The 21,680-nt window shown below is 33.9% G+C and overlaps 1 protein-coding gene across 1 annotated transcript in view; it reads left to right on the top strand.

Moving 5' to 3' along the window:
• Positions 1-21,680, top strand: part of LOC119610506 — a 93,504-nt gene that overhangs the window by 69,481 nt on the left and 2,343 nt on the right. The window contains exon 3 of the mRNA XM_037965756.1: positions 2,841-2,985. Coding sequence (XP_037821684.1) covers positions 2,841-2,985 — 145 coding nt within the window. The remainder of the gene's footprint in view (positions 1-2,840; positions 2,986-21,680) is intronic.

Genomic DNA, 21,680 nt, shown 5'->3' with positions numbered 1-21,680 from the left:
AAAATTAGTGAACAATATTTATTTTAATCTTAATTAATTATAAATATTACATTACTTTTTCATTATTTCAGAGAATTCATGTTTAAATTTTTTTTTTAATTAAAATTTTCCTTTCCGCACAGTTTTAAAATGTGGAAAATTGGAAATTTTCAATTAAAACGTAAATCGTGTAGCCTCTTCTTACTTTAAGTTACAGAAACACTTTTTACTCACAAATCGAGAAACGATGGATTTTATGTTTCACACTTCTCGATGTGAAAACTTCTCACTAAAAGTTACAGAAACGGGGTACTGGATTAAGTGAGAACCTATAAATAGGGACTTTTTGGTACTTTTTCGTTCTTTAAAAGATACTTTTTGAAATTTCTATAAAATTGAATCTAGAAATATGAAATTAAGTATGTAGAGCCCGGATTAAGTTAGAACGTATAGAATGGGACTTTTTGGCACTTTTTCAGTCTTCAAAAGGCACTTTTTGAATTTTCTATAACATTGAACCTAGAAACATGTAATTATGTATAAAGAGCCCAGATTATGTGAAAACCTATAAAAGGGCACATTTTGGTACTATTTCCGTTCTTCAAAAGGTACTTTATGAAATTTCTATAATATTGAACCCAGAAACATTAAATTGCATGTAGATCCTGGATTATGTGAGAACCTATAAAAGGGTACTTTGTCGTTCTTCAAAGGGTACTTTTTGAATTTCCTATAATATTGAACCTAGAAATATTAAATTCTGCATGTAGAGCCCGGATCAAGTGAGAACCCATAAAAGGAGACTTTTTGGTACCTTACCGTTTTACAATTGGTATTTTTTGATTTTTATACCCACCATCAAAAAAGATGGGGGGTATATTGTTTTTGTCATTCCGTTTGTAACACATTGAAATATTCGTCTAAGACCCATAAAAGTATATATATTCTGGGTCCTTATTAGATTCTAAGACGATCTAGCCATGTCCGTCCGTCTGTCTGTTGAAAACACGATAGAGTCCAAACGGAAGTAGCTAGAGAGCTGAAATTTTGCATAGATACTTTTAGTTGATGCAGTTCGTTTGGTATTGAAAATGGGCAATATCGGTCCACGATTTCGCCTAGCCCCCATATAAGGTCCCCTTCAGAAAATGACTTTAACGCTCATAACTGACTAAAAGAAGCACCTATAGCGATGAAATTCGACATAAACATATTTTATAGGAACCTTAAAATCTTTGCAGAATTTTATAAAGATCGGTCTGTAATTGACCCTACCCCCTATATAAGGTCCCCTTCAGAAAATGACTTTAACGCTCATAACTGTCTAAAAGAAGAATCTATAGCGATGAAATTCGACATGAACATATTCTATAGAAACCTAAATCGCTTTGTAAAATTTTATAAGGATCGGTCCATAATTGACCCTAGCCGCCCTATAAGGTCCCCTTCAGAAAATGACTTTAACGCTCATAACTGTCCAAAAGAAGCATCTATAGCGATGAAATTCGACATGAACGTATTTTATAGGAACCTTAATATGATTGTAAAATTTTTTAAGGATCGGTCCATAATTGACCCTATCCCCCATATAAGCCCCCCTTCAGAAAATGACTTTAACGCTTATAACCGACTAAAAGAAACATCTATAGCGATGAAATTACAACCTATTTTATAGAAACGTTAATCGCTTTGTAAAATTTTATAAGGTTCGGTCCAGAATTGACCCTACCCCCTATATAAGATCCCCTTCAGAAAATGACTTAAACGCTCATAACTGTCCAAAATAAGCATCTATAGCGATGAAATTCGACATGAACATATTTTATAGGAACCTTAATATCATTGTAAAATTTTATAAGGATCGGTCCATAACTGACCCCTTCAGAAAATTACTTTAAAGCTCATAACTGTCCAAAAGAAGCATCTATAGCGATGAAATTCGACATAAATATATTTTCTAGGAACCTAAATCGCTTTGTAAAATTTTATAAGGATCGGTTCATAATTGACGCTACCCTCCATATAAAGTCCCCTTCACAAATGGCTTTAACGCTCATTACTAGCCTAAACTAAAATCGTTCTAGAAAATTTGACGAGGATCGGTCCATAATTGACCAAACCTCCCCCCCTAGTAACGCTTTACGCTTTTTACTACCTTAAAAATGCAAGTTCAGCGACAAAATTTGTTACAATTTTCTCTACCAAATTATAGGAGGATCAGTCCATAATTGATCCTATCGATATACATAATATGTATGATGGTAAAATTATACAAAGAGGTAATGAATGAGAAAATTGTTTTCATAATAACAAAAGCATCGATTCTTAAATATCAAAGTTTATTTATAAGGAAGCATTCCTTTTCGCCAATGTTTTGATGGTGGGTATACAAGATTCAGCACAGCCGAATATAACACTCTTACTTGTTTGTAATAAAATTCGTACTTACTATTTTTTAACATATCATGGTGAAGGGTATATAAGATTCGGCACAGCCGAATATAGAACTCTTACCTGTTTTTTTAATAATTTCAAGAAATGAAGAGAGCCATACAACCGTTACATTTTCCATGCGTATTTTCTCATAATGTGATTTCATTACATATTGCGTTTAGACGATCCCATCCGTATTCTTCTACACCAAATTTTTACAGATAATATTACTTGTGTGCTCTTGTGAAGGGGGCTTTAGTAATATTTTTTATTAAACTACTTTATTTTAAATAATTAACGTTAACAGATTTTCTATACTCAAAAATTATCTTACTGAAATTAAAAATATTTCGTAAATACTCAATTTTATATTTTGTAGACGATAATTCTTAATAATAAAGTTTTCTTTCATTAAACATTCTTTTCAGCCCTAGTTATAAAAGCATGGTTTATAATAGAGTCAACACAAATATAAGCACTTTTAACTATCAATCTGGCAACAATTTAATACATCATATTGAAAATATAAAAAGTAGTAAAATACGCCGATCAAGCGAATATCGAAATAAAAATGTAAGTAACTTTGGTCGACATAATTGAATTTTATTATAATATGTACATTAGGGTAATGACTTTTTTGGGCGGCAAAATATCATAGCACTGCCTTATAGCCAATACTGTCCAATTTCTAAAATGCTTTCGATCCTTATTTTTCAAAAATTATTTTAATAATTTTCATATAAAAGTATACTATTTTCTATAACATGCAATACTATCGAGATTTGTTAAAATTTCCATAACAAGGATTTAAAGAACAATGTTCTCTTATGATAACGTAATACAAATGCAAAAATGTTGGCAAAAATACTTATTTCGCTCATAAAAAAAAGTAAAATTTATACAAAATTTCATTGCTTTTGGTGCGGGAACTTTTTTCACGATCGCGAAAAAAGAATATCATATTCCTTAACATCTGTTCACGCAGTACAAGGTCTTGCTGTGGTATTTTTGATTTGATTTACATATATGATTTACATATATGTCTTCTATATATATAAAAATTAATGTGTGTTATGTATGTATGTATGTATGTATGTATGTATGTATGTATGTATGTATGTATGTATGTATGTATGTATGTATGTATGTATGTATGTATGTATGTATGTATGTATGTATGTATGTATGTATGTATGTATGTATGTATGTATGTATGTATGTATGTATGTATGTATGTATGTATGTATGTATGTATGTATGTATGTATGTATGTATGTATGTATGTATGTATGTATGTATGTATGTATGTATGTATGTATGTATGTATGTATGTATGTATGTATGTATGTATGTATGTATGTATGTATGTATGTATGTATGTATGTATGTATGTATGTATGTATGTATGTATGTATGTATGTATGTATGTATGTATGTATGTATGTATGTATGTATGTATGTATGTATGTATGTATGTATGTATGTATGTATGTATGTATGTATGTATGTATGTATGTATGTATGTATGTATGTATGTATGTATGTATGTATGTATGTATGTATGTATGTATGTATGTATGTATGTATGTATGTATGTATGTATGTATGTATGTCTTCTGTATGTCTGTCTTGTCTGTATGTATGTCTGTATGTATGTATGTATGTATGTATGTATGTTGTATGTTTGTTTGTGCTTTATAGACGTCTAAACGGCTGAACAGAAATTTTCACAGTGTCTTCCTGTATGTTTGGAAGGAACTATAGGCTACTTTTTATTTAAAAATTTCAAGTGGAACAGGTGACACGCCCACATACAAACTTAGTATTAAAAGTCCCATATCTCAGAAAGTACAACAGTTAGAGTCTTCAAATTTTGTATGGACATCTTTGACATATATAAGAATATTTTCCGACAAATCGGGCGGAATGGCTATAGTGGGCGTGGCACCTTCCATATAAAGAAAATATTAAATAAGTATATCTGAGAAAATATAACAGAAAGAGTCCTCAAATTTTGTAGGAACTACTTTAGTGGCAATATGATTATTTATTTGCGTGGCACATCCCATATGAATTAAATACAAAATTCTCTTATCTGAGAAATTATTAAAGTTAGAATCTTCAAATTTTGTACGAAGAACTTTAACATCCATGTAAACATTTTGGGTAATAAATTGGCGGACTACCAATGGGTGCCGTTGCTCCTCCCATATGAATAAAATATACAAAAATTTGTTTCTTTGAGAAACGAATAGAGCTAGCTTCCTAAAATTTTGCACGAAGAACTTTATTATTTATCTGAACATTCCCATATGAATTAAATAGAAAAAATATCGTAAGTAATATTAACGAAAATTTTTAGTAAACCCTTAACGAAAAAAACAGTTAAATCTACATGTTTTTTATTCAAATCTACAGAAATTTTATTCATATAAACGAATTTTCTTCATATTTAGTAATTAATTTTTGTTAAAAAATTTAGTCAATTTAATCTGTTGATTTGAATAAATTTCTTTATATTTACATCCAAAATTTTGTTAAATCAACAGAAATTTTGTTAAAACAGCGGTAAAATAGTAAAATCGCAATTATTCAAATCTACACCTAAAATAGTTAATTTTACACCCTTGAAGGTGGTTAACTTGAAGAATATATCGTTAATTAAAATAATTTTTTTTGAAGAAATTTTCTCACAAAAAAACATAAAATAATAAAATACAAAGAAGAGGAAATAATGAAAGAGGGATGTAGCTTTAAAGAAATTTCGTTAAATTTAACTATTTTATTTTATTTAAATTGAATAAAGACATGTAGAACTGAAGAAATTTCTAAGTTTTTTTTCGCAATATAAAAGAAAAAATTTAAAAGAATACTTGTGTACATTATTTCACATTGTGGTTCCCTTTAAAGTGTTTGTGTTATCAAATAATTATTTTAATAAATAAGATTGAAAGTTAAGAAAATTTGATTGCACAAAATACTAAATATAATATATACGTGTAAATATTGTGCTTATAAATACGAATTTTAAATGTTTTTTAATATGAAGTGTTTTATATTTTTTTAAAATATATTCTGTCAATTTATCTACAAAAATATCTGAAAATATTGTAAATCTCTGGTAAGTCCTCGTTGTATTTTTATATAAATATACATACATATACCACTGATATTTGTTTTGTTATTTAGGAATATTACTACATAAAGCAATCTGGAAGAAACCCCAAGATAAATTATACAACAAATATTTGAATATAATGCGTAAGCTGAAATAATATGGCGTTGTCCAAGAGAGGCCTTATTCAAATACTGGATATATACAAACTAATTTAAATTCTATTTGGGTGCAACAAAACATGACCGGCTCCACGTTGTGTGACATGCGAAATGTACTTCTGACATATTAAACAAATGGTCACAGGTATGTTATTCTATAAAATTCAACAACATATTTATACATTTAATGTCATGTTTGTTTATTTCTTGTAGGTGGATAAGGAATTCAATTATATCCAAAAACAGTGTGTGAAAATTTCTCCTTAAAAATTGACTCCGTGTTTACAGATAGCATAAAGGAACAATCTTGTAAGCATTTATCGCAAAATATGAAGTAAAAGGATAACATAAGTGAAAGTAGTTAGTTGGAAAGAAGAATGTATATAGTATATCAAATCTGAAGAAATACATCTAGGCCACTATCAGGCCTTCTGTACGCTCCTTAACCAGTTCCTCAGATAGGAATCGAACCCACCACCTCCGGTCTAACAGACTAGAACACTAACCTACCGGAGGCCACTGTGTGAGTGAAAGTAAGTGTTCAAATATTTTATCCATATATATATATATATATATATATATATATATATATAATTTAAAAAAATATAATTTAATTTGTTTTCCAGATGGTTGTTGTATTGGTATTTTTTACCTTCAACCTTTTACAACTGTCTTTTTATACCGTCAACAAAAACGTGTACAACGAGACTCTCAACGAAGCTTTATTATTGATGTCTTATGTTTAAAACATATTTAGTTCACACCTATCAAAACATTTGATATAAAACCTTAAAAACGTATTTTTTTACTCATTACTTAAAACGTCTTTAAAAATTGTTTCACAATATTTGCTTAAATTTAAATTTACTTATTTATATTAATTCTTATAATAAATTTGTACTTTTAATTTAATTATATAATTTAGCTTTTTATAATTTTATTTTGTAAAAAAACATTTTCTTTTACTATCAATGACAATATTATATAACTTATAAACAGTAAAGAAAAATTACAAGAATTAAAAAAAAATACAAGTAAGAGTGCTATATTCGGCTGTGCCGAATCTTATATACCCTTCACCATAGTGTATTTAAAAATTCATTTTCCCGATTATATCATTATTATCAGTGTTTACTTTTACTAATATATTAGTCAGCATTTGCCGCAAAATACACATTTTTATCACTCGTCATACTAAAAATATTTAAACTTTTTCGGATTTAAATAACATTTAAATAACATTCATTCGTGCTGCAATCTCTAGCAGCACAGAATTAATCTCTTGTTTGTTGTACAAGAAAAAAATATATTTTTGTGCTATAGCAGCGCACACTCAGATCTGTCAAACTAATATGACTAGTATTGATGATATTTTTATTTGCGCTGAGTTTTTCCTAGCAGCAATTAAATTTTGTTTTGCAACTGCTAGCTGCAAATGTATTTATTGTTTTTTTTTTATATTTTATTTTATGAATAAACAGTTATACCAGTGTTACCACAATCTCTAATTAAGGATAATTAGTTTTCGCAACATAAAAAATAGTTTGTAAAATATACATAGTGGCACCTCCCATATGAATTAAATACAGTAATCGTTTTTCTCGGAAACTATTAGAGTCAGAATCTTCTAATTTTGACGAAAAACTTTAACTTCATTATGAACATTGGGAAAAAATGGGCAGACTTTTATTAGGGGGCTTGGAACCTCCATATGAATTAAATAAATATGTATATGTTATTGAAAATATGGCTACCGCATAAAACACAACTCAAATTAAAAGAGTTCTTTAGATGTTTTTATTATTTTGTTCTAATGAATAAACATTTTTGAGCAATGTAGTTGTAAGATAATATGCTTATACTTATAACAATTTTATAACCAAATGATAGTTTTAAATATGGGAATATTTAAACTATATTTAAATAAATTAATAATGTCAATCAGTACAGGATATTATAGGTCGAATATCATCGATATATGGATGATAATAAATATACATATTAATATCGACATACATACATATGTACATGCATACATACATACATACATGCATGCATGCATACATACATACATACATACATACATACATACATACATACATACATACATACATACATAGATACATACACCATACATACATACATACATACATACATACATACATACATACATACATACATACATACATACATACATACATACATACATACATACATACATACATACATACATACATACATACATACATACATACATACATACATACATACATACATACTATACATACATACATACATACATACATACATACATACATACATACATACATACATACATACATACATACATACAGACATACATACATACATACATACATCATACATAACATACATACATACATACATAAAACATACATACAAATACATACATACATACATACATACATACATTACATACATACATACATACATAACTACATACGATAACATACAGTACATACATACAGACATACATACATACATACATACATTACATACATACATCCATACATACATACATACATATATACATATATACAGACATACAGTCCATACATACATACATACATATACATATATACATACATACATACTACATACATACAAGTACATACATACATACATACATACATACATACATACATACATAACATACATACATTCTACATACTACTACATACATACATACATACATACATACATACATACAATACAGACATACATACAATACATAAATACATACATACATACATACATAACAATACATACATACATACATACATACATACATACATACATACATCCATACATACATACATAGCATACATACATACATACTAACATACATACATACATACATACATACATACATACATACATACATACATACATACATACATTGCAGCATCAATTTTGCCAAAAAATAATAAATAAAACTACAACTGGCAGAAGCAAAACTAAAATAAGGTTACATTGCTGCTAGGAAAAACTAAACGCAAACAAAAATAACATCAATACTCGCCATATTAGTTTAAAAAATTTGAGTGTGCGCTGCTAAAGCACAAAAATATATTTGTGTTGGCCTGCAATTATGTCTGCCTACTAGAAATTGTAAACACGAGTTGTAATTTTTATATTAATACGAATATATATGACTGCAATTTTTAGTAGCAAAGTGATACAAAAATGATAAATTTTCATATATTTTATAGTCATATACAAGAGAGGTTTAAACGCTAATAGCAATAGCAAAACATAATTAACAACAACAACGCTAAACGAAATAAACACACAAAAAACAAAATACACAAGGCAGTAAAACCAACAGACATCCAAACATACGAAACGAAATACAGACAAGTTAGAGTGCTATATTCGGCTATGCCGAATCTTAAATACCCTCCACCAGCAAGCTACTTTTTATTGAAACCCATTTAACTATCTAATTTTTAGATAACTTGGCAAAATGTTTGTTTCCTTATTGAGGGTACTAACTAACATTTATGCATATGTCAAACTAATTTTAATTAGGTCGAGAAAAATGTATATTAATAGGCCAGTTTAAAAACATTTTAATATAATGATTTATCTGTACAGAGAACATACTCATTTTGAATTTTATCCGGATATAATCATTTAATTACGAATTAAGTGATATTAAGTGATTTTCAGAAGTATATCTTATATGGGAGCTAATACAACCTATGGACCGATCCGGAAGAAAAAATCCGTAGAATGATTTATATATACAAAATACACATTTATGTCGAATTCTATCCCGATAACTTTGATTGTTAATGTGCATTTGAGTAATTTTCGGAAATGGTCCTTATATTTTACTACAATAGATTTTATAATTAATGAAATATGTGCGTTTAGGTGATTTTCGGAAGTGGACTTTATATGTATAGGAGCTATGACCTTACAAAAAACATATTTGTGTCGAATTTTATCAAGATAACTTTATTTGACAATGAAATATGTGCGTTTAAGTAATTTTCGGAAGTGGGACTTATATGGGAGCTATGACCAATAATGAACCGATCCGGGGAAAGAGTGGTAGAATGATTTATATGTACACAAAACATATTCAAGTCGAATTTTATCCTTATAGCTTTAGAATTTAATGAAATATATGTGTTTAAGTGATTTTCGGAAGTGGATCTTATATGGGAGCTATGACCAATTGTGAGCCTATCCGGAAAAAATTTCGTAGAGTGACTCATATAAAGACAAAACATATTTGTGTCGAATTTTATCACGATAGCTTTATTTGACAATGAAATATGTGCTTTTAAGTGATTTTCGGAAGTGGGCCTTATATGGTAGCTATGACCAATAATGAACCGATCCGTAGAAAATTTGGTGAAATGATTTGAATGTACACAAAACGTATTTTTGTCGAATTTTATCACAATAGCTTTATTCATCAATGAAATATGTGCGTTTAGGTGATTTTCGGAAGTGGACCTTGTATGGGAGCTATGGCCAATTGTTGACCGACTGAGATCTACGTTGACGGTATGATTTTTGTTCATATTATATTTGTATGTACAAAATTTTGTGTTGATACCGATATATTTGAGGGAGGTATTAACGATAAACTAATTTCCGGGAATGTATACATTTGTATGGGGGCTATGGGAAATATTGGATCGATTCCAAAGATTTTCAACATAATTTATCACTGCCATGAAAAAATAATGTGTGACAAAATTCATCGAAATGTCTTTGGTAGTTTCTGAGAAAACTTCAAAAGAATTATGAAAAAACGTAATTTTTTTCGAGGTAGTCTGAACTTTTCACGTTGTGAACCGATTTTGCTGATTTTCAATACCAAACTGCTTAGGATAATAATACATTTTTTGGGTGAATTTGGTTGACTTCCTTTGCTTAGTTTTAACGTGAGCGTGTTTTACACAGACAGACGGACAGACAGACGGACATAGCTAAATCGACTCAGAATTTGATAAGGACCCAGAATATATATACTTTGTTGGGTCTTAGATGAATATTTCTTAGTGTTACACACGGAACGACAAACTTATATATACCCTCTATCACCACTGATGGTGGTGGAGGGTATAAAAAACAAATACAAAATACACAACGCAATGAAACCAACAGACATTCAAACATACGAAATTCAATACACCAAGAAAACAAAAACAATATACACAAGGCAATGAAACACACAGCCATCCAAACATACGAAATTGAATGTACCAAGAAACAAAAACAATATACACAAGGCAATGAAACACACAGCCATCCAAACATACGAAACAAATACTCAAGAAAACAAAAACAAAATACAAAGGTAATGAATAAGCAGTGTTGTGGTTTATTTTTATGAAATTTTCAGAGGTTGTCTCGGATTTTTGTTTATATCTCCGTTGTTTATGAACGGATTTTGCTGATTTTAAATAGAAAACTTCTCGAAAGCATATCTGATAGAATTATTGAAGATTGGATCCCGAAGATATCTGGGGTCTTCAGAAAACTGATTTCAACAGACAGACAGACAGACGGACATGGCTTAATCGACTCCGCTATCTATAAGGATTCAGAATATATTTTGGAAATTACAAACGGAATGACAAACTATATATACCCTTCTCACGAAGGTGAAGGGTATAAAAATACTTTACTGTTAATAATTTATATAAACATTGTCTCAGATAATGAAAGAAAATGTTTACTGGGATTTAGAAATTAACTAAAATATGGTAGTAAAAATGAAGAAAAATTCTTCATTATGAATAAAAATATTATTAATGAGAACTAAATTCATTAGTTAAATTGAAGAAATTTCTTCAAAAACAACTAAAAAATATATTCAAATTAACTACCTCAATTTGTTATAATGAATAAAAAATATTAGTTAATTTAACTAAAATTTCTTCATATTTACCACCCCTAAACAACGAAACGATATTAGTAAATATTTATGAAGAAATTTCTTCATATTAACTATATACTAAAATACAAAAAAATAACGAATAAATCGGTAATCTGGAATAAAATTTTCGTTGGCTGTATAATAACAAAATTTCTTCATATTTACATCTCATTTTGCAGTATTTACGTAAATTTTTGGTTCTGTGTGGGAAACTATTAGAGCAAAATTCCATTGACATTAATGTGAACATTTTGGTAATACACTAGCAAATTGGAACCACCCATATGAATTAAATACAAAAATTCGTATATCGGAGAAACTATTAGAGCTAGATAATTCAAATTGTATATGAACAACTTTGACATCCATGTAAACATTAAGAGAAAAATGGGCGTGCTTTCAATGGGACCTTGACATCTCCCATATGAATTAAATACAAAATTTCGGATACAGGTTAATCCCGATATAACGAATGCTATAATGTTAGGGCCTTTCGTTGAATCGAGAAATTCGTTATATCGGAATTATTTTTTCTAGTAAATTTCTTTATTTAAAGCTAGGTATTCTGTTTAAAATTTCACGTGATTTTTAACAACTTCATACAAAAAAAATTTTATGAAAATTTTATGGAAAAATGTTGCTGAATTAGTACTCTGTTTGTATTGATGAAAACATGTGAAATGTTTCTAACACCATTTCAGCAATTTTTTTTTAATTGTATGAAATAATATAGACTTTAGTAGGTAGGTAGGTAGGTCGATAGGAGGATGTATACTACATCAAATCCGAAGAAATACACCTAGGCCACTATCGGGCCTGTTGTGCGCTCCTTATCATGAAAAAAAAACTGAAAGAATTATTTTTCAGTGTTCAGAAACTCAGTTTCCTGAACGTAATTCCTAAGAATCTTCCAATCAGTGTTAGTCAGGAATGTTATTTCCAGAATAACATCACTTCCAAGTTACTTGGATCTAACTTCGACGAATGCCTGGCAGTGGCAATGAAAGTGCTCCAGAGTTTCACTGTCCTCTCCACATGCTCCACATTCGTCTGAATCCGCACGTCCAATTTTGCATAGATGTGCTCGTAATCCTGTGTATCCACTCAGAATACGTACCATCATACTAACTTCAGACTTGCTCATTTTGAGGAGATTTTTCGTCTTGCTCTCATCAGGGTCACCCCATAGGATCTTCGTGGTTCTACCCACTGTTTCATTATTCCAAGAGGCCTTATGGGATTCTCTCACCCATATTTTTAGTTCAGCTTTTGTTGCGTCGAATGGTTTTGCGTTTGTCAGGTTAACTGCCTCGAGCTCCCTTCCCTTTAAAGCTATTACATTCGCCCTTTCGTTACCGACTACTCCCGAGTGGGCTGGTACCCATATGATGTGAACCTTACCTCTGGGAGAGTATTCAGTTAAAGCTTTCTTACAATCCAATACGGTCTTAGATTTAGTTCTATCGCCTGATATCGCCCTAATTGCCTTCTGGCTGTCGGTAAATATATTAGGCGCTGTGGGCGCCATATTTATTCTAATCCAATTTACGCATTCCGTTATTGCTCGTACTTCTGCCTGGAAGCTTGTGTTATGATTAGGTAAACGGTGGTATATTTCTGTTTCTGGGTCTTCAATAAAGAAACCCAGCCCCACTTTGTCCCCCAATTTAGAGCCATCCGTGTAACAACGGATTCCTAATGGTATTTGCTCTAATGTTCCGCTTGACCAAGACATTCTATCTGGGATCAGCGTTTCAAAGTTTCTGACATATTCTGTGTCTGGTATACGATCAGGTACGTCCGATGATTGTGTATAACCTTCCAATGTGTACAGTATACATTGATGACGTGTCCTATAACCGCTTTTGGCCAGTTCGCCCAAAGTAAAGAGCAGTTCGGCTGTAAACGCCGCCTCACATCTTAAATATGTTTCAATGGGTGGAATATCTAGCAACGTTTCCGGAGCCTTGGTTGAAGTAGTACATATGGCACCACTTATACCCAAGCAGCATGTACGCTGAACTCCCTGTAGTAGTTTGATATTGCACTTTTTGTCTGTCACTGGTATCTTCTTGCCCAGGAAGCAAGGTTCAGTATACGTAGAAATTTTTGTCTTTCTTGTGAAAAGACAGATTTCCTTTTTTGCCGGGTTAACATTGAGGCCTCTCGGTTGAGCCCAGCTCAAGGCCGTATTCAGAGCCACCTCAGCTCTTCTACACAAGTAATTTGGATCCTTTCCCTTTAAAAGTATTACGACATCGTCTGCATAGCAGACAGGTCTAAGTCCTTTCTCAGTTAGGGTCATTAGGAGGCTATTAATCGTGGTAACCCAGAGTAAAGGTGACAAAATGCCACCCTGTAGTATACCGCGAAATAACTTTTTCCTGATACTTATATCGTACATCTCGCAGCTTATCCATCTGTTCCTTAGCATGTGGTTGATCCAGTTACAGAGCACCCGGTCAACATAAAACTGGTCTAGGGATTGGATAAGAGTATCAGTGTGCACGTTATTGAAGGCGCCTTCGATGTCAATGCGTACCGCCAGTGTATACAGTTTGCTATCAAAGGATGTACCTATGTAGTGGACAACTTCGTTTAAAGCGGTTTCCACCGATCGTCCATTTACATAAGCATGCTGCTTAAATTTTAGGTCTTTGTCGGGTATACTGCTTTTCACCATTATATCAACTATCCGTTCCAAAGTTTTAAGTAGGAAGGACGTAAGACTTATCGGTCGATAAGACTTAGGTGTCGAATAGCTAGGTTTCCCTGGTTTAGGTATAAATATTACCCTTGCATCCTGCCATTTAATGGTGGTATATGTGAATTTCAAGCATGCAGTGAATATCTCAGACAGATGTACGGAAACCAGTCCCGCCGGTTGGACATGAGTTTTGGATAGGAATTTTTTTATCTTCGGTACGTCATTTACGCTGTCTACCTGTTCACAGAAAAGTTTCCAGGAGTCTCGTTTGGCTTTACGAACAATTTTCTTATATTCACCAAGTTTACTACGATACTCATCCCAGTATACTACGGTCTTTTTACGCCGTGCCCGGTTAAATAGTTTGCGAAGAGTCTTACCAAGATTCCGGATCGCCCCGGTTACCCAGGGTTTCTCCTGGGCAGATCGCCGCTCTCGCAGAGGGCAGCTGCCCTCGAACGATTCAACCAAGGTACCCTTGAGCATTTCTACTTTGGCGTCTATGTCCTCTTTATTTCGACATTGAAAAGTGTTCTGACATACACGGTTCTTTAGTAACGAACCGAACATTGTCCAATTAGTTTTAGACTTATTCCGAAACTTTATCGGCTTTGGTGGCGGCCGTAGTATTTTGAATCTTATGTACCGATGGTCAGAAAAAGAGTGCTCGTCCGAAACTCTCCAATCCTGAATTTCGTTTATAAGCTCTTCTGAACATATAGTTATATATAATACTTCTTCGCTGATTCTATTGACGAAGGTAGCTATATTTCCTAAGTTCGATGTGATCAAGTCTTTAGTATTAAGGAAATCCATAAGGGCTTGTCCCCTGCGATTGGTGTTTGTACTACCCCAAGCTACATGGTGGGAGTTGGCATCACAACCTATTACAATTTTCTTATTTTACCTTTGTGCCTCTTCGACAAGTTTCATCAGCTCCGACGCTGGTGGTAGTGTCGGAGAATCGAAAGGCAGGTAAACAGATGCAAGGTATATGTTGCCACGACCTTGCTTCAGTACCGTTGCATCCGATGTGGATAATCCTGTTGAGAGGAGAAAACATAAATTCTTGTGACATAAGATACATGTTCTCGGTCGAGACCCTGTATCAGAAAAGTTGGAAATTTACGTGATTTAATCCTGAAACCTTGTTGCGAATCGTCCAAGGTTCCTGGATTTAAGCTATATGTATCTTACCTGTGTTAATTTTAGCCATCAGAGCGTTGGTAGCTGTCTCGCTCCGATGGAGGTTTATTTGGATAACCTCAATCATTGTCATCCATTTAAACTGTCTTCCAGCGAGCTAGTGATCACTTCCCCGCTCGTTGGATTTGACTCCTCCGGGTAACCTGAAGTGGCTATTGATGCAGTGGGTACCATTGATCGCACTGCGGTGTCTTTATCAGGCATAGGAAGAGCAGTCTTTTTAATCGACTTTTTCCTAATTTTGGACAGCACTGCTGTTCTGTCTTCTGGCGAGTGAGTGATTTCCTCCTCGCTTTTAGGATTTGACTCCTCAAAATTACCAGTTCTTGCTAATGATTTTTGTGTCCTTATCGGGGCCGGTTTTGACATCCCTTTCAATCGGCACCTCCCCAATTTTGGAAAGGGCAGCTGCACCTTCTTTTGGCGAGTTAGTGGTATCTTTCACGCTTTTAGGATTTGACTCCTTAACGTTATCAGTAGTTGCTACTGATGCTGTCGTCTTAGGTATTTTATTGTCCTTTTCGAGGCTTGTTGTAACAGCCCTTCCAATCGGCACCTTCCCAATTTTGAATATGACAGCTTTAGAGGCGAAGTAAGCCCTATCTTTACTCTTGGCAAGACTAGCCATAGATTTCTGGTCGATACCTATTACAAATAAAGTTCCCTCAGGTTCTTCTTTTCTGTAAAAGACATCCCATTTTTCCACGGCCAGCTCAGCATTTTGACCTCCAAGAATTTCCAGTATACGTTCATTAGCCAGTTTACTTTTATGTAGACAGTGGACTTTAAGAGCACCGGAAGCTCGCTCTTCTTTGCCAGTCCCAGCTTAGCGCCATCCCAGGGAGGAGGGATACTTTCCACCAAGTTCTTTAGGGTGCTCACACATTGGTGAGATGCCAACCTCATCAACATCACGCCCATTCTGAACTCGCAGCTCACGCTCTCTATTGGTTGTTGGCCCTTTGAAGCGATTGCGTGGTCCACTATCTTATTGTTCACCAGATCTTCTACCTTACTCTGTTGGTCTATTGGAATTTTGCCTGTCGTATTACCGGCATCGTAAACTGCATAACAGAGATCGTCCCGGTGTCTTCTTTTGGCAACTTTGGCCAAATTACTTATTAACAGTGTTAATAAGTGAATTGCGGATATTCAAGTCATTTTCCGAAGAGGGGCTTAGTATGGGGGCTAGGGTCAAATGAAGTCCGATCATTTCGAAATTCGGCAAAGTCATCAAGGCTTGTATATAACTTAGTTGTGCGAACTTTTATCGAGATACATTTATGTTATACAGAATTATGAGTTTAAAGGCCCTTTTCGGGGGGTTCAGTTGTATGGGGGCTAGGTAAAATAATGGACCGATTTTAACCATTTTCAATAGGCTTCGTCCTTGTTTTAAAAGAAACATGTATGCCAAATTTATCTTGATTGCGACCAGTACTTTGAAAACAACGTTTACATGGACGGACGGACATCGTTAAATCGACTCAGAAAGTGATTCTGAGTCGATCGGTATACTTAAAGGTGGGTATAGTACTAATATTTTAGTGCGTTACAAACATCAGCACAAACGCATAATACCCTTCCCACTATAGTGGTGTAGGGAATAATAATATTGACCCTATACCCATCTTAAAGTATACCAATCGGCTTAGAATCATTTTCTGAGTCGATTTAGCTATGTCCGTCCATCTGTCCGTCCATATAAACCTTGTAATCAAACTACAGGTCGCAATTTTGGAGATAATTCAATGAAATTTGGTACATGACCTTCTATTGTCACTGGGACGAAGTCCATTGAAAATGGTTAAGATGGGTCCATTATTTCACCTAGCCCCCATACAACTGAACCTCCGAATAGGGCTTGTAAACCTTGTAATCAAACTACAGGTCGCCATTTTAAAGATAATTCAATGAAATTTGGCACACAATCTTCTATAGTATCGGAGACGAAGCCTACTGAAAATGGTTTACACCGGTCCATTATTTCACCTAGCCCCCATACAACTGAACCTCCGAATAGGGCTTGTAAACCTTGTAATCAAACTACAGGTCGCAATTTTGAAGATAATTCAATGAAATTTGGTACATGACCTTCTATTGTCACAGGGACAAAGTCTATTGAAAATGGTTAAGATCGGTCCATTATTTCATCTAGCCCCCATACAAGTGAACCCGCCGAATAAGGCTCTTAAGTTCATAATTATGTTTAATATACTCATATCTCGACAAAAAGCTGCAAAACCAAGTTCTATACTAGCCTTTATGATTCTCATGAATTTTATAATTATAGGGTCTCATTTGACCATTGCCTCTATACAACACAATTTTTTCAACAATAAATGGTTTAAGTACATCTGAGACAAGGTACAATTCAACTTGCTTGTACAATGCTTTATTATGAAAATTAAATCACATTTTAATTTTGTAACAGGGTATTATATGGTCGGCCTCGCCCGACTATAATTTCTTACTTGCTTCAAATGAAATTGTAAAAGTTGATAAACATTTTTCACGACTTCAAACAGAGTACCATCCTTAATGGACAAAAAGCCATTGAATTAATGTATGAAATTATTACTTTAAATTTTATTTCAATAAACTAATACAAGCGCACATGTTATTCCATTTTGAACATCTGGACGGATTGAAAAATTTGCTGATGGATTTTTGTTTTCTAACAACTTTAATTTCCTGCTATTTCGTTAACTTGCTTTTATTTGTGAGATCCAAATTCAATATAAAATATAAAATTAAACTTTTCTCATGCTGATAATTTCAAAACCCTGGAATAATTGTGCCATGTTGGGATATCTTCGTCCTCCTCGAAATAATTTATTTTGCTGTAAAAATGTATTAATTCAATGTATCTGGAGTAAACTTTATTCAAGCTAATGCTATGTTTCCATTGGCTTCAAATCTAGCAGATTTGCGTAAACCTCTTCGAGGTGTTTCCACTGAGCTTACTCGTTTTTGAGCTTCGAATTTTCGAACAAATCCTGTCATATAACGAAAATAAACATTTTTTTAAATTTAAATATTAAACATTAAAAAATAAACATTAAAAATACAAGCTTACGTTTTTAATTGTATAAATTTATTTATTAAATGCCAACAACTTTAGAATTATTATTTGTTCTTTTTTTATTTTCAATAATATATCACTTCGATGAAAACATTCAATTTGAATGGATAGCCTATAGTCGTATTTGCTTATCCTAGACACAACGTAGTGTTGCATCTTGTTCGAAAAAATACATTTTCGATAAAAAAACTTCAAACTATACGGCCAGACATAACATTTATGACAATAGTGGCTGGGGTTTGATGTTGCTGGCCGTATGGATGAGGTGGTTGCTGCTGATACGGCTGAAGCTGTTGTTGAGGGTAGTGCTGCTGTGCTGGTTGCACATAATGCTGGGGTTGTTGTTGTTGTTGTTGATACTGCTGCTGTTGTGGTTGCACATAATGCTGGGGTTGTTGTAGGGGTAGTGAGCAGCAATGATGTTGTTGTGGCTGTGTGGCGACCTTTTTTTGGTGTTCCCCGCTTCTTATTTTTATTTCTCCTTCTTTTGGAGGAGTTTTGATCCTTGGGACTGCCGCTGGTGTGGGTTTGTTGTTGGGCTGCGGGTTTGTGCCCCTTTTTTACCTTATGACGGTGGAGGAGGGTATGGTGCTCTGACATGCACTCGATGCACCGCTCTCTGCTGGTGCATTTGTCTTTCATGTGGGAGTGAGCCAGGCAGTTGAAACAATAGCGATACTTCTTCACCGTTTCCCATCGCTCCCCCACCAACATCTTGCGGAATTTGGGGCATTTACGCAGGGCATGCTCGCTTTTGCATAAGCGACAGTCCCGAAGGATCTCGTCACGGGTGGTTTTTGCATCCTTAGACGTACCGGGGGCCTCGACGGGTTTGCGGTGGATTTCTAATCGTCGGTTCACACTTGACATCTTGCTATGGTAAAATAAAGAGAGAGAGAGAAGAAAAAAGAAACAAAGAATACAAATTAGTCAATTGGGGACCCAAAACTCATTTCTTACTAATCTGAGCATTAATGAATGGCCACCATGGGCAGAGCATTTGTGAACATGTTCAACAAACAAACGGGTAAATCGGGCTGCATAAGGCAGAATTTTAGGGTAACGCTCATCGTACGTTAAGCCAGGGGATCGAGTTAATCGACCATTGATTCGGACAAAACCATTTGAATCAATAAACGGGTTCAAACTGAGTAAATTACTCTTAGACGAAATGGGTTTACCTTTCGAGAGTAGAGAATATTCGGGTATATAATTCTTTTGACATACTAGAACCAATCGATCTCGAGTAAATTTCATTTCTGACTGGGTTAAATCTAAGGTGTTGTACAAGCATTTTCTGGTTTTTAAATATTGTAAACACCTGAACCAATACGAAATAATTCGCATTGCACGGGGTAAATCTGAGAAACGTTCCAGTATGTCAAATGTTGGTACTGTCTGAACAGAAAAAGATTGAACTTCTAAATGCTGATGTTCGGTAACGATATTTTGTGGCCAGTACTCTCGCGGCTGCCTTAACCACGAGGGACCATGCCACCATAGTGGCTTATCAACTAAATCTCGAGCAAGAGTTCCACAACTTGCGAGATCTGCAGGGTTATCTTTGGAATCTACATGAAACCAATTCTCGTTACCAACTTTCTTTGCGATTAGGGCAACTCTGATTTTGACAAAGGTTGGCCAATGGCACGGGGGTTTTTTGAGCCAAGATAAAACTATAGTAGAATCAGTCCACAGATAAATCTTTCTCTTGTCTAGATTTAATTGACTACACAAGGTTTCTACCATATTTGCCATCAAAGCCGCTCCACAAAGTTCTAAACGGGGTAATGTTTCAGGCTTAACAGGAGCTACCTTCGTCTTTGCAGAGAGTAAATGTGAAGTGATTTCATTCGAAGAAATACTTCGAACGTAAAGAGCAGCGCCATAAGCCTTTTCTGACGCATCAGAAAATGCATGAAGTTCAATATCATAACTCGGGTGAAAATTAACCCATCTTGGAATGTTAATTTTCTCAATATTGGGGTAATCATTTAAAAATTAGTGCCATTGCACAAGGGTTAAGGGTTTTAAACATTCATCCCAATCTGTCTTGTCTTTCCATATTTGTTGCATTATAATTTTAGCAACAATGATTTTTGGGGATAGCCAACCGGCGGGGTCAAATAGCTTAGCTATTTCTGACAAGACAGCACGTTTAGTCACAATATCCCAGCGTGGCTGCGATATGAGTCGGAAGTAGAAACTGTCAGTTTCTGCATTCCATCGCAAGCCTAGGGTTTTTGTTGTACTAGCATCTGAAAATTTTAAGAAATCTGCATCAAGCAGATTCTCACGGGGTAAATCTTCTAAGAGACGTATGTGATTGGCAGTCTATTTTCTCAAAACGAAACCAGCAGATTCAAGAACATGGGTAAGTTCAATACGTCTCCTAAAAGCGTCTTCTAGCTCATGAGAGCCAGCAAGTACGTCGACGACATACATTTGGGTTTTCAAAATTTCAGATGCTAACGGACTTAGGGTTTCACAATCGTTGGCCAATTGTAAAAGAGTTCGAATCGCTAAATACGGCGCACAATTCACTCCGAATGTGACAGTATTTAGCTCATAGTCCTTTATATCAGCTTCGGGATTACAGCGGTACAAGACCCGTTGAAATTGTGTCTGTTCGGGATGAATTAAAATTTGGCGATACATTTTCTCAATGTCAGCGTTAAAAACGTAACGAAAGAGTCGTCATTGTAGGATTAAGACCGTTAGGTCTGCCTGTAAAACAGGACCGGGGTACAAAACATTATTAAGGCTTACGCCATTGGAGGATGGGTTCGAGGCATTAAATACCACACGAAGTTTAGTGGTCACGCTATCGGGTTTAAATACTGCATGATGCGGTAAATAATAATTAGTCGCATCTGAACTCGGGGGGTTAACTGCTCGGATATGTCCCATTTCGAAATACTCTCTAATTACAGTATCATACTGTGATTTTAAATCGGGGTTTTTCAAAAGTCGAGTTTCATTTCGCCTAAACTGGAACAGAGCACTATGTCGAGAATCTCCTAATGTCACTTCATTAAGAAATTCCCGACGAA

This window comes from Lucilia sericata, unplaced genomic scaffold (genome assembly GCF_015586225.1).
Source record: "Lucilia sericata isolate MDLA Ls3-8-SP2 unplaced genomic scaffold, ASM1558622v1 Contig000028F_arrow, whole genome shotgun sequence".
Classification (NCBI taxonomy): Eukaryota; Metazoa; Arthropoda; class Insecta; order Diptera; family Calliphoridae; genus Lucilia; species Lucilia sericata.
The sequence above is the reverse complement of the archived record's forward strand: the minus strand, read 5'-3'. Positions and strand labels throughout refer to the sequence as shown.